The sequence below is a fragment of the Setaria italica genome, chromosome IX, assembly GCF_000263155.2.
Source record: "Setaria italica strain Yugu1 chromosome IX, Setaria_italica_v2.0, whole genome shotgun sequence".
Taxonomy (NCBI): Eukaryota; Viridiplantae; Streptophyta; class Magnoliopsida; order Poales; family Poaceae; genus Setaria; species Setaria italica.
This window is the reverse complement of record NC_028458.1, coordinates 21,126,129-21,150,718: the sequence shown is the minus strand read 5'-3', so window position 1 is coordinate 21,150,718 and position 24,590 is coordinate 21,126,129. Positions and strand designations below refer to the sequence as shown.

General features: G+C 49.1%; 1 protein-coding gene across 1 annotated transcript; it reads right to left on the bottom strand.

Moving 5' to 3' along the window:
• Nucleotides 1–10,907: 10,907 nt before the first annotated feature.
• Nucleotides 10,908–20,860, bottom strand: LOC101757977 (sucrose transport protein SUT3). The gene is made up of 8 exons (XM_004986542.3): nt 20,764–20,860; nt 16,349–16,446; nt 15,615–15,743; nt 13,001–13,066; nt 12,621–12,719; nt 12,430–12,494; nt 11,414–12,333; nt 10,908–11,321 (listed from the first exon to the last, which is right to left on the bottom strand). The coding sequence occupies exons 1-8, from the start codon at nt 20,858–20,860 to the stop codon at nt 11,104–11,106; spliced, it is 1,692 nt and encodes a 563-aa protein (XP_004986599.2). The 3' UTR covers nt 10,908–11,103.
• Nucleotides 20,861–24,590: the final 3,730 nt, after the last annotated feature.

Here is a 24,590-nt window from a genome sequence, read left to right as displayed (position 1 = left end):
CGCCCAAGCAGAGCATTTTCGGCATGAGGTACATTGGAGGCTGAGGTGAAGCCACATTTTTCGACTTTAGCCGCGCAATGTAAGCCATTTTGCGTCTTTTGCCCAGTTTTGATGGTGAAGCTATTTTCAAGATGGCTCTTTGGTAGGGCTTCACCAGGAGCTGGTGGTGGAGGTGGCGAAGAAATACCGTCAATAATGGTGGCCTTAGCCACTAGATGTAAGGTGGTGAGAGGAGGAGAGGGAGGGGAACCTGTGGGAGCCTCGATGCACGGCCAGCTTAGTTTCTAGCATTTCTACAAAATATGGTATATTTCATAATAATACTGTAACAACCAGGTTGTTAAAGTCTCAAGAATGATCATTAAAGTAATAATGGTGAAATTAGGATGAAAACAAGGTATTATGGCCAAAGTCAAATTTGAGTCAAATTTGACAAAAATTCAAATTCAAAGATTCAGATTTGGAGAAATTTGAAAAAAAAGAAGTCAAGCATTGAAGGTATTTAGAATTGAAAGGAATCAAATTGGAAATCAAATTAAAGCCATAAGCATCTCAAATTCATAGTCAGTGATGGATTGGCAGAGTTGGGCTTCAAGATGCAAAATGGAACCCCTGTCATATGGTTAAAAAATTCCAGGAGCTGTTGGGCAAAATAAACCGAGTTTGAATGGTTGAATTTGAACTTAAAGTGAAGCATCGGGCTGTCTGCAAATGTTTTGATGAAACTGAATGAGGTCCTTCATTTGAACACTGAACTGACAAAACCCTAGCCCGATTTCAGAGTTAAAATTGACGGGGTTATAGTGATCTTTGGCACTCGAAGCGAATCAATCAATTTATTCCTACAAGATTGATAGGAGGTTACAGTGATCTTTGGCACTCATCGTTGACTTGATTGATCACCACCAGTGAGTCGCTGTAGATCAGCAATCAATTTATTCCTACGAGATTGCTAGGCGGAGCTCGTGCAGAAGCGCCTCGTATTCAGCTTTGTTGTTGGACAGTTCCCAGAAGATTTGCTAGACGTACTTGAGTTGTTCTCCCTTGGGAGATGTCAAGAGTACTCCTACACTAGTACCCTCGAGCTTGAGTGATCCATCAAAATACATGACCCAGTGCTCTGGACACTCTGCCATGAAATTGACTACGACCTTGAACTTGATTGCAGTCCTTGATTTGAATTCCAAGTACAATCCTCTGAGTTCTACCGCCCACTTAGATATTCTTCCTGTTGCATCCCGATTGTGGAGAATTTCTCCCAGGGGGGGGGGTCGGTGACAACAGAGATCTTGTACTCCTAGAAGTAATGTCGTAAATTGCGCGAGGTGAGCAATATCGTGTACAGCAGCTTTTGGATAGGTGGATATCTTGTCTTGGAATCTGACATCACCTCGCTTACGAAGTAGATGGGCCTCTGTACTTTGAATACATGGCTTGGTGCTAGTTTTTCAACCACAATCACCGTGTTGACAATGTGAGTAGTTGCGGTGATATAGAGCAGCAAGTCTTCATTCGGGTTTGGCATCGTGAGGACCGGTGGCTTTGATATGAAGTCCTTTAATTGTTGTAGGGCTTGATATGCCTCCTCGGTCCACTGAAACTTGTCTTGCCGCTTGAGTAGTTTGAAGAAGGGTAGGCCCCGTTCTCCAAGCCTTGAGATGAATCTGTTGAGGGCCGCCATGCATCCAGTCAGCTTCTGGACGTCCTTGATGGCTGATGGGGCATGCATGTTGGTGATGGTGGAGATCTTCTCGGGGTTAGCTTCAATGCCTTGGTGACTAATAATGAACCCGAGTAGTTTCCCGGAGGCCACGCCAAAGATGCACTTTGTCAGGTTGAGCTTCCACCGAAACTCTTGCAAACTTGTGAAAGTTTCTTCTAGATTCGCAATCAGGTTGTTGGGATTTCTGGTCATTATGACCATGTCATCCACGTACGCCTCCACGTTGCAGTGTAGCTGCTTCTTCAAGCACTCCTGGATTGCCCGTTAATAAGTAGTGTCTGCATTCTTCAACTCGAAAGATGTTGTTGTGTAGAAAACAGCTTCGTATGGGGTGATGAATGCAGTCTTGATCTAGTCTTCCTTCTTGAGAGCTATCTGGTAATTCCCCAAGTAACAATTGAGGAAGCAGAGGAGGGCACATCCAGCTATGGAGTCAATGACTTGATCAATCCTATGGAGCCTGAAAGGATCCTTTGGACAGTGCTTGTCGAGGTCTCTGTAGTCAACACACATCCTCCACTCATTGTTATTTTTTCTTTCGCACCAGGATAAGATTGGTGAGCCACTCTGGATGATAGACTTCTTTTATGAAGCTCACCGTGAGTAGTTTGGCCAGCTCTTTCTTGATGGCTTTCCGTTCTGTCTTGAACGAATCATCGTAGGCGTTGCCTTTTCGGTGTAGCTTTTGGATTCACGTTGAGTGAGTGCTCGATCAACTCCCTAGGCACCCTCGGCATATCCGCTGATTTCCATGCGAAGATGTCTCAATTGGCACGGAGGAAGCTGACGATCACGCATTCCTATTTAGGATCCAGCCCTGTGCCAGTCAAGGCTGTCTTGGAGCTATCACCAGTCTCAAGGTCAATGGCTTTGATGTCTACTTGGCCTGCCGGCTTGACCTTGGTTGCCCCTGACTTCTTTTTTGGAATCTCGAGTTCTGATGGGGACAGCTTTTTTGATGCGGCAAAGACTTGCATCATCGAGTTTGGTACTTGAGTAGTTACTGCTAGCTCTACAGCTTTTGTGTTGCAGTCGTACGACCTCTTCAAGTCTCCGCACAAGGAGAATACTCCCTTGGGTCCCAGCATCATGAGTACTAAGTACACATAGTGTGGGATGGCCATGAATTTGGCCAATGCTGATCTCTCAAGGATGGTGTGGTATGATGTTTCGAAGTGCACCAGATCGAACTGGATGTATTCTGTCTGGTAGTATTCTTTGGTCCCAAAGGTAACTGGCAAAACCACCTGTCCGAGGGGTACAGCCGCGTTGCCCAGGATGATCCCATAGAACGGAGAGTTCATTGGGGTGAGCATATCAATGACGCCGAGGCCCATCTTCTTTAGTGTCTTGGCGAATAGGACATTGAGACCGCTACCACCATCGATGAGTACTTTAGTAAGTCTGGAGCCAACGACAACCCGATCCATGACAACGGGATACCGTCCTGGGTCTGAGAAACTAGTCCATTGGTCCTTCCTAGCGAAGGTAATTGACACCTCGGACAAATTGAGGAACGTTGGCATCACAGGTTTAATGGACATTATCTCTTGAAGAGTGAGCTTCTGGGACTGCTTAGTAGCAATACCCGGGGTTCCGCCGAAGATGTCGTTGATGATGTTGGATGGGTTCTGGAACTTGCCATTGTCACCATCGTATTCATCTTCCTTGGCCTTGGCCTTGGCCTTCTCTTTGGTGCTAGATGGCTTTGGCAGGTCCTTCATGACTCTTCGTTAACTAAAATAATTTACGGTAGAGTGCTTGTGGTATGGGTGCCATGAGCACTGTTTCTTCAGGAGCTCATTGAATAAGGGCATGTTTTGATTCTTGCTGCCACCATTCTTTGACAACTGCAAAATTGTCGTGACAGTATTGTCTGGCTTGCGCTTGCAGTTGTGACCTCCCGAGTAGTTATTTCGGTTGCCATTGTTGGAGTGATCATTGTGGTTCTTGTCATTGCGTTGGCCATTGTTCTGATTGTTGTTGTTCTGGCCCTTGTTGCGATTAGACTTGAATTTTGATCTCCCTATCTTCTTCATCTACCCACGTCTGTACCATGATCTTGAGAGATTTGACATCAATGGGCGTCTTCTGCCGAACTCTTGGAACATCCGGTGGTCGTGGAGGCCGTTCTGGAAGCAATCAATAACGTCGCGCTTCGTGACATCCACGATTGTGGCCTTCTTGTCAAAGAAGTGACATAAGTAGCTCCATAGGGTCTTGCCTTCTTGTTGTTTAACTTGAGACAAGTCGATGCTGTTGCCAGGACGCTGTATTGCCCCTGCGTAGTTGTTGGTCTTTGCTACCTTGAGGTCCTTCCACGAGTTGATGGAGTTCTTATCCAACGATTCGAGCCATGTGAGTGGCACCGCATCCATGCAGATGGGCAAGTAGATGACTTTGGTGCCATCGTTTCCCCAAGCTACTTGTACTGACAGTGAGTAGCACCGGAGCCATTGGGCTGGGTCCTCCTTGCCATTGCACTTGGTGATACCCGGGGGTTTGAACTTTTTGGGTAGAGTTGTCCTCCTCACATGTCTTGAGAAGGCGGGGAACCTGTCAGTATCATCTCCTGGGTGTTCAACTTCTTGCTCGTGCTTGCAGCGCCGTCCGTTGATGATGGTATGGGCATCACGGTTGGCATTGATCTTGTTGCGGAGGTCTCCTACTGGGCATTCAGGCTCTGGGTTAGCCCCACGGTGGCCACAGCCTCCTGAGGGTCCTGCCCAACTACCTTCAGCTCCAGCTTGGCTTGGTCTCACACCTTCGAGTTGACTTGGTCTGGACGGAGGGTCTTTATGGCTGCTGCCATGTTGATTTCGCTGGGATGAAGAACGTTGGACTGACTATATCAGATTCTGCTGATCGAGTTCTTCATACGTGAGTTCAACCAACTACCTTGTGTACTTGTTTTGAGGTATCGCGTGGGTGATGAGATCAATAGATGCGACGATAGCTAGGGGAGTACGATGGTGACGTGTTTGAACTGCTTCAAAGGCGTTATCCAAGTTCTGGATTGGTAGGTTCGATGCAAGAAGGCGGCGACGCTCTACTTTTGCGATGTTAATTGCTCATCGTCGAGTTCTTTGAGCTTCGATCTCTTCTCCGACAACGTTGGCGGTGAACTCATGTCGGCCAGGTGATGCTCATGTCACGGGTTTCTATCCCGTTGCTCCTCTTCCTCGTCCACTTGTCTAGTAATGATTGCAAAGAGTTCTCGCTCTGGAGAGTGGCTTGCCAAGCTTGAAGTGATGAACTCTGTGGTGCCGCCTTCCTCGTAGATGGGCGATAGAGGAGCTCCCTCCTAGTATGGGACAGTGTCGAGGTAGGCGATGAGGTGCAAATCATCATCTTTGGTAAGAGTGGGTGGCCTCATGTTGGGTTAGTAGATGAATCTGCCTTCTAGTGGGCCATAGATGTATTTATGACAGATGGAGCCCTTCCCCGACCTCTACGGGAGCGACCGACTGGTCTTTCCCAGTGTTGTAGCCATCGCTTGTGGAGTCCGAGTAGTCGGATTCCTCGTAGCTGCTATCCAACTCAGGTTCGGGCATCTTGCCTCGACGTCCGGCCCGTCATGGAGGTCCATGCTCTCAGTCATACTCCTCCCTGTGGCGGATCTCCTCATCTTCTCGGCGGGAGATGCGGCTGTTGATCGTGTGCCTTACGTCGTGTCCTCAGTTGACCCAATCGCGGAGGTCCTTGTCGCACCGTGAGCCAGAGCGTTGCAACTTTGAACTCGTGCCCCGCTTCTATCAAACTAGCAGAGATGGGTCCTTGCGGTTGATTAAGGTAGCCGTAGTCTGGACCATTGCTTGCACTCGAGCCAATCTCGGGGTGTTGGGAAGGAGAGTGGTGAGCTCTTCGTTGGCGGTGACAAGGTTCTCCTTTGGAGTCATGTACACCTTGTGACCGGCGTAGTCCATGGTGAATTCTCGTCGAGGTTGCGAGGGCAGATAGTGTGCTATTTGCTGGAGCACGGCCTCCTCCTCCTGTCCCGGTGAGATTCAGCATGTTCCCCATAACCGTTGGCGTTCTTAGTAGCATTGAGGATCTACTATCGTGTAGCGGCTCGATTGGCGTTCTTCTGAACACATTGTGCCTTGGCTTGCTCCATTTCCCCCTCGACAGTTCATTCATCATCGGAGACCGGTGCCACTAGAGCGACAGCTAAACAAAACCGGGGGGTGAGTTGCTATCAGAGTCATCAGTGGACTCGACGAAAGCTTCTATCTGGTCCTCGTCTTCTATAGCCGGCTCTAGAGCCATCACGGACTGCATCTGGGAGCATCCCTCCGAAGTCTAATCCAGATTGGTGGTGCAGTCTGTCTCCACACCTTCCTCCAGGATTGGAAAAAGGGAGTCGCTGGTGAGCAGATGGCTGCTAATGATAGACTCGAACTATGGCTCATCCTCAGCTAACCAGTCATTGACCGAGTTGAAGAAGTTCGATCTCACCATAGCTTTTCTCATCGCCTCCTAGAAGGTGGCAGCGGTGTTCCTCAGCCCGTAAGGAATACGAGTCTAAGGGGTCGAACCAGTCCGTGTTCCTCTAAGAGTAGATTTGTAGAGGGTTATGCACTCGGCTAGCTAAGACACGATCTGATCTATAGTTTGGACCAGATCATCAATAGAGAGGACTGCGAGGGCCCCGTCATTGCTGCTGTAGGATATAGCAGATCGCCGACCGGAACTCATGGGTCCCTAGTTTGTAGCGGCCCCCCAAGGATTACTCGGTTAGCCTGAGTCTGGTAGCCAACCAGATTGGATCTGTTAGCTAGATCCGAGTCACCCGCGACTAGTGCCATAGCCCAATTGAAGGTTTCGATCTTCTCGACCGAGGGACTGGGGATGATGCAAGGCACCTCCCCAATGAGAAGCTGGCCCCTGAGAGGGACCGAGTGGTTGGCCGCACGATCGCCGGTGGCGGAGGCAGCGTGATGTTCCCAGAAGGGAATTGCTGCTCCCATCACGGTGAAGATGATGCAGCTCTTCAGGATCTTGACAGCGTCCATTAGGCTCACCAACTGACACAGTGAACCCCTACCTGGCGCGTCAACTGTCGGGGGAATAGTCCAGCAGTCCACCATGGGTAGACCAAGGTGGTTGATTGTGCGGAGGGGATCGCCGCACCTAGAGGTAGATGGATGAACACAAGGACACAGGGGACTTTACCAGGTTCGGGCCACTAGATTGGTGTAATACCCTACGTCTTGTGCTCAGGGTTGTATTCTCAGTGTATAACGTATCGAATATGGCTTGTGTTTTTGAGGGGGGTCCCTGCCACCCTTATATAGTCTGGGGGGTAGGGTTATAGATTCGATTCGATCTAATCCTAATCAGTTACAAGGAAATCTACTACCTTTCGGTACAAGTTATCTCTTTACATATTTAAACATTCCTATCTCCAACTATATCTCTTGATGCTGATCATTCAACTTGATCCATACACCTACCCTAAGTCCCCCTCGTATGGGCCGTGGCACCCCCTTTCGAGAATAGCTAAGCCCATCTGAATGGTACCCGAGGTTATATCCCCCACACCTCCCATCTCACCGCTGCCGGGGATGGCCACCGGAGGTCTGCACACCCGTGAGAGCGATGGTGTGCTCCTCGGTGGGGATCAGCCCTCGTCTCCGCTCGTCCCCAACATTGGTTGGCTTGGTCGTCGCCGTTGGTCGCCTAAGCCGCCACCTCGGATCTGCAGCCTCCTAGCCCAGATCTGTGCCTCGAGGCCGGGGGGGGGGGCACTCGCATCGCCGTCGTTGCCTCTTGTTGCCGCCGCCACCTGCCTCTTGGTCGCCCGCACTCCTCTCTCCTCCCCGTCTCTCTCTTCCTCCTCCCTTCACCCTACCGCACCCAAGTCGTGTTTCGGTCGCTCCCCAAGGTTGCCGCTCTCGTCGGTGGTCTTCTCCAGCAGATCTTTCACCAGATCTACCCCCCTGACCCAGATCCGTCGCTCACTCTTTGTTGCCGATGGTGGTCGCTCGTGGGGCAATGCCTCCTCCAGCCGTCTTCTTTACTGGCAGGGTTGGGCGGATGCTGTCTTCGTCCTTCCCTTGTTGCTTTAGGGTGCCGCCGCCACCATCCATGGAGGCCGCCTCTGCTATGGGTAATCCCTAATCATCATCATCGAGTGTTGCTAGGTAGGGGGAGGGCTTCATCCGTGCCTGCATGTGCTCTTCTATTCGCATCTTCATGTTGGTCTGCCACCTCTGTCAGGCTGCCCTCTTCCCGAACCTTCAACTAGGTCTCCAAAGGTGTGTTTGCGGTGCTTGGTTGTGGATGTCATGAGAGAATGCTCTGTCCGGTGTTGTTCGGCGCTGGCAGTGGCTACATCCATGGTTGTAGCTCACTCTGTTGGGGGTGCTGTCGAGGTCATCCACAACACTTTGGTCGCGCCAAGTGAAAACTTGGTCCATTCTCTCTTGAATGGAAGGACGACGGCTACTAGCAATGAAAGCGGACGGACAAAATCCTGTATTTGTCCTGTATTTGGAGATAAATGAAAACGGGATGGTAAAGTCCGGTAATGGTATGGGAAATAGGACAGGAATACCTGGTAATGGTACGGTATACGATTGAGGGGGTATCCCACTCGTATTTGCGGGATCCTGTTTTCAACCGAGATGGTCCCGTATTCATCCCGTTTCCAATTAACCGGGATAGCCCACTACCTGTCTACCTCAATCCTCACCCCCACTGGCCCAACCCCAATCGGCCTAGGCCCGACAATCAACCCTAGGTTGCCTGGCGTCTCAGTCTCATGACTCACGGTCTCAGGCTCGGCGGCGCCGCAACTCCCTATCTCCCCATTCCGCCTCGCATCGGCATCTCGCTCTCGCTGTCTCGCATCTCGCTCAGACGCCAGTCGCCACTCGCCACCCACCCATCCCACCATCAGCCCCTGGCTCTGGCTAGCCCCCTAGCCCCTGCCATGTGCGCGTGCACCCACCCGCCCCAGGCACGCCCGGTCGCCTGCTGCCTGCACGGTAGGACCTCGCACGGCCGCCGCCGCCGCCGGCCTGCCCCCAGGCCCCAACCCCGCACGTCCGCACCGCCAGGCGCCAGCGCACGCGGCACGCCCCTAGCCCCCGCCGCCGTCGGCCCCTAGCCCCCTACCGGCCTGCCGCGTGCCGTTCCTAGCCGAAGGAGAAGGAGTAGAGAAGGATGCCGCGCAGTGGAGAAGGAGGACAAAGCGGCCGTTCCCGGCTATCAATCTATGTCTTGTTGTTGCCTATTTGCAAATGGCTAGCTGTTGTTGGTGTGTATGCTGCATGGCGTTGTGGCAATGTCGGTGGCTGCTGGCTGGGCGCTTGGGAGGCTAGGAAGCTGGTGTTGGTTTGCTATAATGCTGTGGTGTTGGTTTCCTATGGCCTGTCACCTGTGGCGTTGGTTTGCTGATTGCTGGCGTTGGATTTGGAATGTGTGCTGTGCTGATGGTTTGCTGGGCAGCTGGTGTTGGATTTGGAACGTGTCAAGTCATCCCAGCGTATGGTCCCGGTTCCCGCCCGTTTCTATTTTATTACCGCTCACATTTGTTTGTTTCCTTATACCCATTTATCCCGATTCCCATCCTGCTCCCGGCTGTCCCGCTCCCGTTCCCATTCCCGGTGAAAAAATATGGGACATGACACGAAAAAATATGGGACAGGACATGGTTAAGGGGTCTTCCCGCCCATTCCCGTCCGTTTTCATTGCTAACGGTGACGTCTTTGTCATCATTCCCTCCCTGGAGGTGCCGTCTTGCGTATCCCTCCGCTTTGCTAATTCGGCTCAGATGATGTTGGCATTGTTCTGTTTGTTTGGTAGTTCTGTAGGCAATCTTTGCGATGTCTCTTTGTGATCTTGCAGGTTGTCAGTTGTTTTGGTCGCGCCGCGCCATTAGTTAGGAGTGTTGTTGTGGGGTGAGTGGGGTTTTTTGGTCGTCTTTGGGTCACCACATGGTCGCTCCTTGGTCGTCTTTTGCTGTGCCTGCAGATGTTCCTCATTGTCATCGCCGTGGATTGCTCGCTGCCTTCCCATTGAAGTGGCTTTCATCCAGGCATGGCGGTATGCTGTATGGAATTGCCAGGTGAAGACTTGGTCTGCTCCTCCATGGACGAACGGACGATGGCGGCATTGGTGTTGCTTCCTTCTTGGAGGCATCATCTTGCATGACTTCCTCACTGAACCTCCGCTGGCTTCGGGTTATTAGGAATTCAGTGATGTGCGTGTGTTCATGGTGTCTCTCTCCTGCAGGCATCAGTCGTCTTGATCGTGTTTTTCTTTTCTATTGTTGTGTTTGTGTTGTTTGTCGCTGGTGGTGCCTCTTGTAACTCTACGCTTTGAGATTTCTCCGAAAATTGCATCGTTGTAATTCTTTTCTTCTTAATGAAAAACATGCTATGCACGTTTTTTTTTTATCCCTGTACTTCGGGTGGAGTGGTGAATCCCTCCGTTGTGCTCTAGCTTCGCCCTGGCGTAAGAGCATTGGTATTTGAATGCAAATAACACAATGTAGCTTGTCTTCTGACAGCAGCCTCAGTTTTGCATGCAAGTTTTGTGGCCCACGGCCATCGAGCAGCTCAGCATTTCTACAAAATACGGTATACTTCAATAATGCGAGGCCTCTAGCTTTCTTTAGGGAATCCAAAGGCCCTCTGTCGTTGTGAAGAACAATTTACGAACTGGGCCATTCTAACAGGATTCCGAATATGGGCCATGATCTTCGGCTTAAACAAAAAATTGGACACGATCAAGCCCAACTAAGGTACCATCGAAGGCTTCTATTTCTTGAGTCGCCTAAGTTGTTACTATAGTTGAATCGGCTGGAGTCGTGCAAGTTCTATTTTTTGAGGAAGGTCATGCAAGTTCTATTGTTTTGTAGGAAGTAGTTCCCAGTAATAGAAGCATAATACTGAGTTATATGAAGCAGCCGATTCAACTACTCGCATGATGTCCCGTCGTTGTGACTTGCTGTCCATGTTGTCATAGGTAGCATGCGCAGTTCAATTGTATGGAAAAATAAAACTGAAAACAAAGATAGTAGAAACTTTCAAATCACCAACATTTGAACTAGATAGTCTACACAACCAGAGTATAATATGCTTATAAGAGCTATAGCTAAGGTAATCAAAGAAAATGCTAAACAACATGGCGCCAAATGTGTACCGATTAGTACCAAACAAGGGTGCTCCTCAAACTGAAATCATCTCACAATTACTACCTCCAACCCTATACCTATTAACTGAGGTCCAACACCCCAAACGAGAAATAAAATTCTCTGATCAAGCAGTTAACTGAATCGTCAGCGACTAATCAAGGGGTAGTTACGATGTGCTGCATGCAAAAGACGCCCCCTGCAGAGTGGTTACCATGCCCAGCAAGAGTTTGCATGATCAGTGGCCTCCTCCCATGGAGACGGACCGGAAGCTGGTCTTGGACAGCTTGGGCAGCATGAAGATGCCCGCGACGGCGGAGGTGAAGGCGAACACGGAGGCGACCCCGAACGCCGGGATGTTGCCCTTCCCGAACAGCTCGTCCCACGGCCCGGAGCCGACGGCGATAATCATCTGTGGCACCACGATGGAGATGTTGAGGACCCCCGTGCACAGCCCTGCACAACATGCACAAACGCAGCAAGTTCATCAGGGTCCGGCCGGAGCAATCTTATCTTGGAGATTCTTCGATCATCGGCAAGCGACTCACCCTGCCCGCCGCCGTTGCTCGCCGCCAGCTGCGCCGTCACGGCGAACGGGACGCTGCACAGCACCGCGAAGGGGAAGCCGAGGGCGACGAAGAGGGCGAGCGCGGCGCTCTTGAGGCCCTTGTCGGCGGCGGCGGCGTCCTGCACGTTGCCGCCGATGTCCCCGAGCGACCAGGAACCGAGGATGGTGACGAGGGCCATGGCGACGCAGACGATGAAGCTGCTCATGACCCACACCACCTTCGCCGTGAGCTTCCGGCACATGGGCTCGATGAGGAAGGAGCTGAATCCCAGGACGACGGAGTTGAGCAGGAGGCCGAAGGCGCCCTGTCTGACGCCCTCCTGGAAGTTGGCGACCTCGGCGGGGCTCCCGTCGGGCCTGCCGTGGTACATCTCGCGGCCCATCCAGTCGGTGTCGAAGAGGATGAAGGGGAACCAGGAGAGCCAGGTGAGGCCCGTGACGATGAGCACCTGCGGCATGCCGGGGGGCAGGTCCTTGAGGCCCTTGAACACGGCCATCGGGCCCGACGGCTCCCCGTCGCCCTGCTGCTGGGCCACCACCGCCGGGTCCAGCGGCACCTCGTTGGCGAAGATCATGGTCACCACCGTGGAGAGGCCCAGGAACACCACGGAGACCAGGAAGGCGGCCTTGAGGTTGGCGCAGGCCTCGCAGCACGCCCGGGTCTGGAGGAACGGGAACCACTTGTGCCAGTCGTTGGTGGAGCCCGAGGAGTAGCCCAGGATGTTCCCGATCGCCATCCACGACACGAAGATGGCGTTCGCCGCGCTGGGGCCGTGGCTGCCGGCGAGGTCGGCCATCAGCGCGCGCGCAGGGCCCTGCACCGTGTTGTTGGAGAAGTCGAGCAGCCAGAACCCCATCACGAAGAACACCGCAGCGTGCAGCCGCTTCCCCGTGTAAACCCTGAGGCATGCACCCATTTCCATTCCCAGCAGCGTCAGCATCAAGAATGCATCCATGGCTGCTAAGTATCTGGAGACTCTGGATCGAGCAGCTTACTTGCAGTCTTCCGTCGTGTCACCGAGAGCGTACCCGATGTCGGACGAGAAACCAATGACTACCACCTGTTGATGATCGGATCAATCACTTATCTTGATCAAGAACCATGCAGGCAACAGGGGCAACTGATGAATTATGAGCTAGTGCAAAAAGAACAAGAGATTATTCATGTGTTTTTAATAAGCTCTCACTGATATACAGATGATGATGCATCCTGTAAAGATGAACGGCCTCCGCCTCCCAAGTTTGGAGGTGCATTTGTCGCTGTACAGGCCGACGCAGGGTTGCACCTGCGTGATGCAATCGGCAGTGACTGATGAAATTGATGAACAAGATTCCCAACTCCGGAGATTGGTAAAATTAATTTCTAGGATGTAAATACTAGATCGCTTGAAATAATGAAGTATACATGCATATCAACATTTCTAAGAACAAGAACAAAAAAAAATATTGCATTTGTTCCTAAATTCTATAATCTTGTTTTTTTCTGTCGAAATGCTCAATATAATCTTTTGGATAACATAAAATAAATTCTTCAAATTTTATTTTCCCTAGCTATGAGGGTACTCACAAGTAAGCCGGCAATAGGTCCACAGAGCCACATGACTGAAGTAAGAGCATGAGGAATTCCCAGTGTCTGTCGCAAACAGGGTCAAACAGTTAGCGCAACTGAGTTTGTATATGCAAATGCTGATTTAAAACTAAACTACTTCTCTGCAGTTTCCAAGAAAACTAGAGAAAGTTTGCCAGAGATGACCCCTAGTTTAGATGCAAAACAATTGCACGTCGATCATATGGGCTAGTTTCTTTTCAGGAACTTTTGAGCATTGGTTACTTGCGAGCTGTGATATTTACTATTTGGATTTTGACCGAAACATTGTCCTTTGTCCAAGTTGACCTTGTATGGTTGTTGTCTGGTTCCGCATGCTAGAGTCAGCAGAAGTAGAACTATGCTAATACACTTTGTCTCACTCAGTTAACGCTCACTAGGAATACAGTAACATTCAACCCAGAGCCATACATGCTATAGCCAGTGTATTACTAGTAGCAGAATTACAGGTGTTTTTAGAACAAATCATTAATATGCCCTCAAAAGGTAGAACCCCTATGTTCCATCACTGTCTTTTTTCTGAAATTAAATGGCAAACAACATTACATCAATACTTTTTGGTTTACAGAATTAATCACAGTTTACCTGCAGTATCAAGAATATAGTATTACTTAAGGAATAGCTTACCCAAACTGTAGTTAAGTTTGAGGTAATATAATATGAACGGTATGCTATCACGCACTGAGGTGAATTCAAGGTTTATTTCTATGAGGGATATCCATCTAAAAACTATTGATGAATGTGTTTGTGTAAACCACTTTGTAAACAACTGCCTCAAGCAAATGAAATTACTGCCAAATTTGAAAAACAAAAAAAGGAAAACAATAAAGAACAACAACTTTGACGGCAAGATTTAAGAAATCAACAACTTTGGCATCAAGATTTAAGAATATGTAGTGCAAAAAATGCAAACTTTCTGAACATGGAGAAAAGAAAATTTCACACAAAGATGACATCCATTGCACTTCTTCAAATTTTACAGCACTCCTGAAGATGTTGATACAAACAAATACATAAATTATTGAGTAAAATACACCAATCAATGTGTCATTTAGGTTCACAAACTCCAAAAATGCATTTCTGCATCCATAAACTTTCTATGTTGTGTCACCTAGGTCCATATCATTCCACGTGACATCTATTACTGACATGGCATGCTAACCGGATATGTTCTCTATCAACTCTCTCTCTCTAGCATGGATGGGATGAACCAAATTAGTCTCAGGCATTTCGTCGAGCACGTCATGAGCAGCGCGAGCTCCTTTCGCCGTCAGCCATGAGCTCCACAGCGCCATATCAATCCGTGGTCTGTCGTAGGCCGCGAGCTCTGTTGTCGTGCCGCCTTTGCTGCCGGACGCCACCGTGCCACCGTGCCACACTGTCGCCACCGCCGTCGAGCACACGCGCGCTCTGCGCTCGCCCACGCGCCGTCGCCGCCACGGCCCACAGCGGCAGCGCTCACACCCGAGGCTCAGTACCCACAGCAGCGTCGAGGGGATGGCGGTACGGTTCAGGCTCGCTGATGCCGTTACTCCAGGCGCAGGTAGCCGAGCGTGGCCACAGGCGGGCAGTGACAACTCGCGGCGAAGCGGCCGTGCGGAATATCCTAGCTAGTTTGTTACTTGCCTGTGTTGATCCATAGCCTGATGGCCAATCCATGCAGCAGGACGAGCATGCTGTCGGGCATTGCACTGAGATAATGTTGCATTAGCACGCCGTACACTACATGCAGAACTCATCCGTCTAACTCTGAACACACCAGTGCCGTCGATGATGTCATGATGACCATCTCCCTGACGGCGGAGAACACCGCGTTCCGGGCATAGAGGGCGATGGTGCTGCCGTTGTACTTGCCGGCCTAGAACACGAAGTTCATGTTCATCATCAGGGACACCGCCTCGTCCTTGCTGGCGCCATTGTAGGTGCCCTCCGTGCGGTCGAGGGCTGAAAGGACTTGAAGTCGGGCCTTGAGTGAGCGGGTCGTCGATGACCACCGCGGCGCTGAAGCCCGTCTCTGAAGTGTTGGTCACCACTGTGCGCGCCATCGGCATGCCGTCGGGTTCAGCCAAGGTGCGGCGGCTAGGATTGGCAGGAGGAACGCGACGACGGCGGCGGCCATAGCGCCTGGGGCAAGCGTTCGGCACCTGGGTGCTCGATAGCGGTGGAGTGGTGGCATGAGGACGCAACAGTAGCAGCGGCACGATGACAGATCTCGCGACGCTCACGAGTGCTCGACAAAATGTCCGTGACATGGATAAGAGAGCAGACGTCAGCGTGCCATGTCATCACTAGATGCTCATATGGAGAGGCATGGATCTAAATGACACAAGTTTATGGATCCAGAAATGCACTTTCAAAGTTTCAAAGTTTGTGTACCTAAGTGATACGCCATTACAAGATAATGGACCTCTGGTGTATTTTACTCTAAATTATTTGCTTTATCATAGAACAAAGGAATAATCGCAACAAAGGTCTTGTGCAGCAAATAAAAAACATGACCCAAGGAAGAAAAGAACAAACACAGAAATGCATGGTCACACTCATTTACGAGCAACATTAACACACATATGGATACCTGGACGTAGGGTGTGAGGAGTGAGAGCTGCAGCGCCCACCCATACTGCACGCCGCCGGCGACCATGCATGCGAGGAACAGCCGCACAAGGCTGATCTGAGGCTGCATCTTGCCGCCGCCGGCAGCAGCCTCCATGCTGTCGCCCATTGACCAGATCTAGTGTGGTAGCCTATAGCTCGAGGGAGATCGTGGGAAGACCTGTGGAGACGGATGGAAGCGCGCGGAGGAAGACGAGGAGACGAAGATGCATGCAACGGAGGGAAACCAGGAGCAGGAGCTTAAAGCCCGGGGAAGCGAGGTGAGGTCGCTGACACGTGGGGCCAGAGAGAGCGCTCCGCGTTGCGCTACTACGCGGCCACAGGGAAAGAGGCCGGCCTCCCAGTTTTATGCGTGGCTTGTTTTGCTGTCCTAGCCAGTTTCTAATTTGGGCAACCTCTAATTTCTAGATAATCATCAGTTCATTCGGATGGCCTGCTCATTGTGAGGTCAGGGGGATGACGGGATTGCTCTGCAAGCTACTCTAATTTTTTAGATGCATACAGGTTAATCAGACATTTTGAACATGCTGGTGGATCGGAGCCTTGGAGGTGTTTGCTAGAGCATGCCATGTCTTTTGTTCCTATCAGACACGACATAGGAAAGCCTCGTCTACCTTACGTGTATACTTAATCCCGAGTTCGCCACCACCTCACGTGCTACTCCCCCCTTTTCCATATCCCCCTGCAGGAAAAGACCCCCCCCCCCCCCCCCCCCCCCCCCCCCACAATTTTCAAACGAGTAATACCGAAGTTTAACGACAGATCGATCCAATTAACTCGAACTCCAATTGTACCTTTGAATTCATAACACAATGTTCTTACTTTGAACTCATCACATGAGGAACTTTGACGCCAATCAGATCAACATTGATATTTCACTCAATTCATCAAGATTTGAACTCAACAAATGATGAAGTTTAAACTTAATTTAAAACATTTAAATTCAAAATTAGAAAAAAAATCAACTACATTTGGAAACATATCGAACTACAAAATCATCAAATTGAAGCCCTAAAGGCCTTGCCCTCCAATATTTTCTTACTCACATGGATAGTAATAAAAATATCCTGCTGATGGTGGTTTAGGACGCATGACGATTGACGAGGGATTTCACTAGTTGCATAGGAATATATCATTAGGGTGTAGGGACGGGGAAATAAGGGTGATGGAGCTAAAGATGCGGCTGGGACATCACATTACATGAGAGAAGCAAGTGGCTGGGTCAAGAGGAACCTTGTTGCAACCTCAACAAGAAAGGAAACAAGGGATGATATAGAAAGACAAAGGAGGGTTAGTAGGATGCTATGGGATCCTCTGACGTGATTTTGTCACTGACATGTGGACCCATGGCAGTCAAGTATGCATGTCCGTGATAAATGTGATAGTGTGGTTACGTTAAAGGAAAGGCTTCCGCAGATTCGGAAGCACTCTCATTCAGTTCCATCATGACTTATTTCTTATCTATGCAGATCTATATAAGAAAAAATAGTGCAGCTCTATTCAGCAATTTTATAGAACAATGTTCTGAAATCTGTCCTAGGTGAGCACACGGACAGGGATCTGGTTCATTTACTGCACGTGCAGTTGTGCCGCTGACGTGTGGGCTCAGGGAGTGCAGGGTCCACATGACAGCTATAATCAGTCTCAGTCCCAGATGGTTTGTATTGTAATGTGAGCTAGCTATGATAGGAACAATAGTGGAGATAAATAGTGGAGACAGATGGTTTGTATTGTAATGTGAGCCAGCTATGATAGGAACAGTAGCGGAGACACAGGACGGGTAGGGGACTAGTCCCCCACCCACCCACGCACCACGAAATGGAAAATAAATCGAGTTCTAGCTACGTCCTTAGGTAGGAATTATCCCAGCCCTTAGGTAGGAATTATCCCAGAAGGTTTGAAACATGCTACGTGGAGCAATGCACTTGGAGGCCATGTAAGGATGCAATGCAAGGACGAGTTTGAATAATTTGTATGGAGAAAAGCAAGAGTAATGATTATTATTTAAAGTAAAGAAACAATCAAATGCAAAGGAACCATGGTCCAAAAGATGGATTCTAGAGTTTGATATCACTAGATTAATAAAGGAATGCAAAGTTACTATCATTTAGGTGGGCTCCTAAATCTTGTTGCTAGCTTCCTTCTAGTGGTAGCAACACACATTTTCAGACCATTCCATGTCCTTTTCAAATGACGGTACTTGGAAAGAGGGTTAAAATATGGACAATAGTGTTGACATCTACGAGATAGGAGAGTTAAAAAGTCACATTCATTTATCCCCATATAGTCTAGTAATACCAAAGCCTAGGCTGTCTCTTGCTCCATCTGAGTCTTTGCATTTTATTATTTTGCATATAGTTGTGTATATTGGTTCTTTAGTTTATTTCTGCACTTATATTTACCTATTCTAAGCTATTCAAAATGTAAGTGGATAATATTGTCAGATTACTTACATACCAACTATGAAAACATTTTCTATAGTAGTTTGCGCAATCTAGTGTCAAAATACAAGTCGATACTCAAAGTTATGGATCATTACTTTGTTTCATTGATTTCCCAAAGTTTGCGCAATCTATTGTCAAAATACAAGTGGACACTCAATAGTTATGGATCACTAGTTTGTTTCATTGATTTCCCAGCATATATGAATTGGAAATGCATTATTAATTAAACAGAATGAGTAAGATAGGTCACTTTTTCATTGATAATATCCACAGTAGAACGGTGGCGCAGCACGATGTTCCTAGAGAGGATGAGGGCCCATTTGTGTGTTTAATCCAGTGAAGTGGGCCTTGTTGATTTCTTGGACCTTTTTGCCTTGCCTGCATGGGCCACAGATAACCCTGCTTATATAAATGGGTAGTTAGGTTCAAGAAAATTTTCTAGTAAAAACAGACCATTTTTGCACTTTGCACAATTGCCATGTGCGAGTACTTTAATTTGAGAAGGAAGATGTTACCTTGATCTACATTTAAAGCTTTGTTTCCTGCATTTTCTTGCTTACTAGGTTTATACTTTAATTTATTGTTTACTATTCGTAATAATTCAATTAAATAACCTCCCATTTATGGGCTTTAATGTAACCTTTTGTGGATACTAGATATTGCAGTGCCAGCCAACACACAAATATATGTATTGGGATGCATCTAATGAAATAATCCCTTACAATGATGGCTAAGTTGTTCTCAGGTTAAAAGGAAATAAAATCAGCTAGCTAGGTGGGCCTGTTGGTGTTTAGATCCGGCAACCTACCGAGAGGGTACCCGAGGTAGTGTTTTATGTGTGGGGCTCGCCGAAGACCAAGAACTCGAAGGTGAACTCGAACACACGATTTAGACAGGTTCGGGCCGCTTATATCGCGTAATACCCTACGTCTTGTGTGTTGGTTGGATTGCATTGATTGATAATTGTTTGGAGGGGGTCCCTGCCTCGCCTTATATTGCCGGGGGGAGGGTTACAGGTCGGTTGTTGTACAATAGTACTAGTCGGATTCGACTAGAGAGTCCTACTCTAATTGCTACGAGTAGTTTCTTAATCCTTGACTAGTCCTTGTCCTCCAAGTAGACCACACCGTCCGACACCGTAGTCTCCATGTCTGATACATCTTGGTGTACAGCCCTGTATTGTAGGACTGTCCAAGCCTCCTCGTGGGCCCATAGATGTATGACTGACAAACCCTCGAGTACTTTTTAGTCAAAGGCAACCATCCCGAGTACTTCTGTGGACATCTCCAACTAGTTTGTGGTGCTCTTTTTGAGTACTCCCTCGGATTGAGTCCTCGAATGTGCTCGAGTACTGCCATACAGTTAGAAGGTGTTAAGCCTCATTTAACTTAGTCTCGAATCGTGGGTCTTCAAACTTGACGTGATGAAAATCGCACTCCATATAGAGTAGCCCCCGAGTCTTATGTTGAATCGAAGAATCAGACTGAGAGTCAATCTTGTAATTTCACATCTTTTTCCCCTTAAAACCCAGAGAAATTTTTTTTTGTCCAACGGGCACGTGGCACACAGCCCCTGAGCCGTTCCACGACTAGTTTGGGTATAAGCGTCAACAATTGGTCCATGTGACCATTTGTCTTCAGAAATCTTATCTCTTCCAAAAATATTGGTAACTGTTCCGGCGATAACCGATGGCTTTAAAAATGGAATATTCCCCGTAATTCTCGCCGCTCGGTTACCTGTGCCACGGTTATAAATATCAGAGGAATCTTATCCCTTCCATTTACCCGAGCTAGTGCGCCCGAGCCATTCATCTTCTCATTGTTTCCCTAGCGCCGCACCGAGCATTGTTGCCCTAGCGCCGCCACCCCCCACTGTCTAGCCCTCCAGCTCATATGCTAGAAGACCATCGGAGCAATGGGGTCCAAGAAAGCATCCTCAAGCAAGGCGGTGGAGTCCAAGAAGCGCAAGGCCACCAAGAAGGAGATCCAACTGTCGGCGTGAAGTACGGGAAGACCAACCAGACAACGCCACCAAATCAAGCCAGCGCCTGGAAGCCATCCACCTTGAAAGCGGTGAACATCCAGGTACTGGTGAATGCAAATCTTCTCTAGGAGAAAGAGTTCGCGGATTGGAGGGAAGCAGCTAGAAATCCGTGGTCTTTTGAGATCTACCCGGATGAGGCAGTCATCTTCGCGCACTTTGTGGAGCGCGAGCTGGCTCTGCCGTCGTCTGACTTTTTCCGGGGGTTACTGAGGTACTACAATCTAGAGCTAGTCCACCTCAACCCAACTCTATTTTTCACATTGCTATCTTCGTGCACCTCTGCGAGGCCTTCCTGGGCATTCCGCCCCACTTCCAGCTGTTTAGGAAGTTCTTGAGAGTGAAACCCCAACCCTGGATGGACCACACAGAAGTAGTCGGAGGGATAGGGATCCAGGTTTGGGAGCAGTTCAAGAGCCAATACATCAAGTACGAGCTCATAAACTCCCATTCCGGTTGTTAGCAATAGTGGTTCTACATCGAAAATCATGAGCCCCATCTTCCCAAGGTCACCGGCCACCGTCCCATGTGGAACAATCACTGGCTGGACGAGCCGAATATTTCAGGCGGCTTTCTGCTGCCATAGTTGATTGCCAAGATCGTCCGCCTCAAGAAGGATGGACTAACCGGCATCGGAGTAGCCTTCAGCTTCATGAGAAGGCGTGTCCAGCCCTGCAGTTGCGTTGCACAGCAGGGTACGATTACTCGGGTCCCAACGACCCATCGCGGATGACGTCAAAGGAGCTGTCCCCTGATAAGGTGATGGCTCACCTGAAGTATTTATTCAAGCGCGTCAAGGGTATCCTGGCGATCTTACGAGAGCACTACGCCACTAACCCGCCGAATCCCGTAAGTACCCGTGGCCTGCAGCCCCTGAGTACTAATTTTGACATCTGTCATTTTGCTGACTACTCTTATGTTGCTTACAGGATGAGTTGAACTTGTATGTCTCCAACCCTCCTCCGCCTAGAGCTGATGTCACGCCTCGTATGTTGTCCATTGTGGCTGTGCAGAGGGCACTTGAGGAGGAGGAGGAGGAGGAGGAGGAGGAAAAGGACAAGGAGAGGGAGAATTCAACAGACTGGTCCTCCTTCAACAACTCTAACTCAAAGTCTACTGAAAAATTTGTTGTCAAACCCTGTCTTTCCAACAAGGCGGGGTCATCGTCTAGGACATCCAAGTGTGCGGCGAAGGACATTCCAAAAGTCGGAGTGGCGCCACCCGTAAAGAAGGCGCGTACTGTCGCTGCCAAACGGGTGGCCAAGAAGTCATCGGTCAATGAAGTCCCGCCTCCAGTAAGTTTGTTTGACAAGATCCTGAGGATCGAGTACTCTAGTTTGTTTGCTTTACTCTCAACTTTGACTCTGACATGGCTGACTGACAGGTAGTTGAGGTGGAGACAGAGGTGAGAGAAACGGCTACTGTAGTCGTGCGGTAGAGGCTGCTGACTATATAAGAAGTCCTATCAGCAAGTACCCAGAGGGAGGAGACGACAGCTAAGGCTGGCGAGGATCTAGCTACAATCCGGCGAGCCGTGCTAAAGAAGTTACCGCCTACCATCAGGAGACGGCGTCTAGGAACTAGACCCACCAACAAGATGAAGAGGTCCACCAAGTAAGTGTCCATGTATCGATGTTAACTTGATATCGCGAGTAGTGTCGCCGAGTAGTGTGTTCTGACACTTGTCTCGTTGTAGGAAATCTGCCAGTGTAGAACTTGAAGGCTCGAGTTCGAAGTCTAATGCTGATAGCAGTAGCCGCTCAGCGCCCGAGGTCGCCTTGGAGCCTGCAGTTCCACTACCGGAGGAGCAACCCGCGCCTGAAGTTGCTCTAGGTGCGGTATCTCTTGTCGAAGTTCTTATGCACGACATATTGGCTTCACTTGATGTATCTCCAGTGCCAGCCCCTGAGCTGCTAGAGGCTGAACCCAGCGTGGAGAGTACTTCCGCGGTGGTGACGTATTTGGTGGCCATGATGCTGAATCCGGATGGTGAGTAGGAGCCAGAGGCCGAGGTGGAGCCGAGGGTCGAGGTGGAGGTGGCAGCCGCTGGTGAAGTCGAGGCTGCGCATGTAGCCCCTGAGCCGTAAGTTGTCGTGGAGGCTGCCGGGGCGCTGCATGTGTTGGTAGTTGTCCCGCCATCCGAGGCGGGGCCATCGACTAGTCACGGAGCAACTTCCTCCTTGCTTTCAGAGGCTGATCCATCAACTAGCCAGGCGATGGTCCCTCTCAATGCTCCAGATGCTAAGGAGCACGATGATATTCTCCTCCCTCCCGCGGTGAACCCAAAGAAAATCGTGCTGATAGCTGACCGCCTGGCTAACATGGAGTTTGAGGCCACGTTGATGGACATGTATCACCAAGTAGGCGAGTATACATAGGTAAGCTTCACTTATGTTCTCGATCTTCATCTTGAAATTGGTACTTGATGCTTATACGAGTACTTTGCTCTGTGTTGTAGACACTGATCCAGCGCTCCCACGAGAAATCAAAAATTCTCGAAGCACTTGGAGACACCATCCAATGGGCCGAGGTGTTGGAGCATAAACTAGCCGAAGAGCGGCAATAGTCCTCCCAGCTGTTGATGAAGTACGACGGCCAAGCCCCCAGGCACCAGAATGCCATGCAGGATGCCACGAAGGAGAAAGATCATCTGCAAAAACTCAACAAAGGGTTGAGGAACCATAATGAGGGTAGGCTTCTGCAGTTTCTGAGTACAGATCTTGTACTTTACGATGCTAATTTTATCCCTTTCTTGTGTTCTTGCAGAGCTCACCAAGGAGAATAAGGATCTCCAGGGTCATGCCATAGACTGGCAGAACGCGTACTACCGAGTCACTGATAAATTTGACAAGGTGACCACGAAGTACGAGACTTTGGAGCATAAATTCGATAAGGAGAAGCAGCTGCACAAAGATGGGGAGGTCCAACTTGTAGATCTGATGGAGAAACTCCAAGCGCAGCAGGCTGAGTTGGAGGCGAAGGATCTTGCTCTCAAAGAGCTAACAGGAGTCGCTCAGCCCATTGCTGATATGGTAGAGCCACCGGAGTAAGGCGTGGGGCCCCGTTCCTTAGCAGAAATACTCAAGGATGTACCTGAGAAGGTCACCAGCTATGTGAAGAAGACTGCGGAGTCCGTCTCTAAGAAATTGCTGGCGATGGTGAAGTTATTCTACCCACAAGCCAACTTGGCTCCTGTGTCCGAAGGCATTGCCGAAAACTGCTCCGATGAGCAATTCTAGCAGTATTTGGAGGAGATATCTCCTATTGCTCAAGAAGTAGCCAGTCAAATAGACCTTGAGTAATCTGCAAAAAAACAATTCTTTCTAATATAAACAAGTTATGTGTATGGAATGAAAATTATTTGAAGTCTTGTCACAATTTTGTTTGCTTGTCGACTTTGTTTGAATTTTTCCGGTTTAGTGCATCTCACGAACTACCCTGATATTTGCTCGTGTGGTAGTCGTGAGTGTCCGCGCACAAGGCTACTTCTATGAGCCTCTTCAGATACATTATGTAGAGTACCTTTTAGGCTGTGGATCCTTTTACGGAGTGCCAGTACTCGTATATTTGGGTAGTCAAACTCTTCAGGTGAGTAGACTCTTCAGGACTTCATGGCTTGGAGCCTACCTTTGCAACCTCTCTAGGTTGTCTCGGTATTGTGCTTCGAAGACCTGGAACTTGCAGACTTGTCCACGGCTAGACAGACTTGACTAGATAAGGACTCAGGTAGTGTAGATAACTTCCCAAGTTGTTTGACAACTTCTGTTTGCGAAGACCGTCAATGGACAGATTTGTCCAAGGAGCTGATTAGCTCGAGATTGTGTGTGCAGGCTTGCTTTTGTGCAAGTTGCTGCTATCTGACAAGTTTTATAACCCGAAAGATATGTGTGTAGACTTGTGAATACAAGTTGCAAGTGGGCAGAGACTAGTCTTTTGCGACAAAAAATAACTCTACTTTATTAAGTTGTAACTATACAACTATGGTCGATGGCCAATTTACATGAGTATGTAGGCTGTGGGTAGAATCGACACAAGTGTTCAATGTTCCACGAGTTATTGACTTCTTCGAGGTGAGAGTTTGGAGCCTATACAACCCAGGTCTAGTGACCTTGGAGAGTATGTAAGGTCCCTCCCAAGGCGAGTTTAGATTGTGCAACCCTTGGTGTCTTGAATACGCTTGAGGACAGTATCACTTGTGTTGAACGAACATTCCTTGACGTTGCGATCATGATAACGGTGGATTCTTCAAGGTATCTTGCTGATTGGACGAGTGATGCACAACGAGCTTCTTCGAGGTTGTCTAAGTCTAGATACCCTGTTTCTTCAGCCTCACCTTCCTCGTATTGCTCGACTATTGGAGAGTTCCACATGACGTTGGCAGGGAGGACAGCTTCTGATCCATAGACTAGGAAGTAGGGTCATTACCCTGTAGCCTTGCACAGTTGTGTGCGAAG

Coding starts and splice junctions, on each gene's coding strand:
- LOC101757977 (XM_004986542.3), bottom strand. CDS start 20,860: ATGGGTCGTTGGGACCCGAGTAATCGTACCCTGCTGTGCAACGCAACT. Junction 16,447..20,763: donor TGAAGGCTACTCCGATGCCG/GTTAGTCCATCC, acceptor ATGAATTCAAAG/GTACAATTGGAGTTCGAGTT. Junction 15,744..16,348: donor GGGGGGGGGGGGGGGGGGGG/GTCTTTTCCTGC, acceptor GACAGCATGGAG/GCTGCTGCCGGCGGCGGCAA.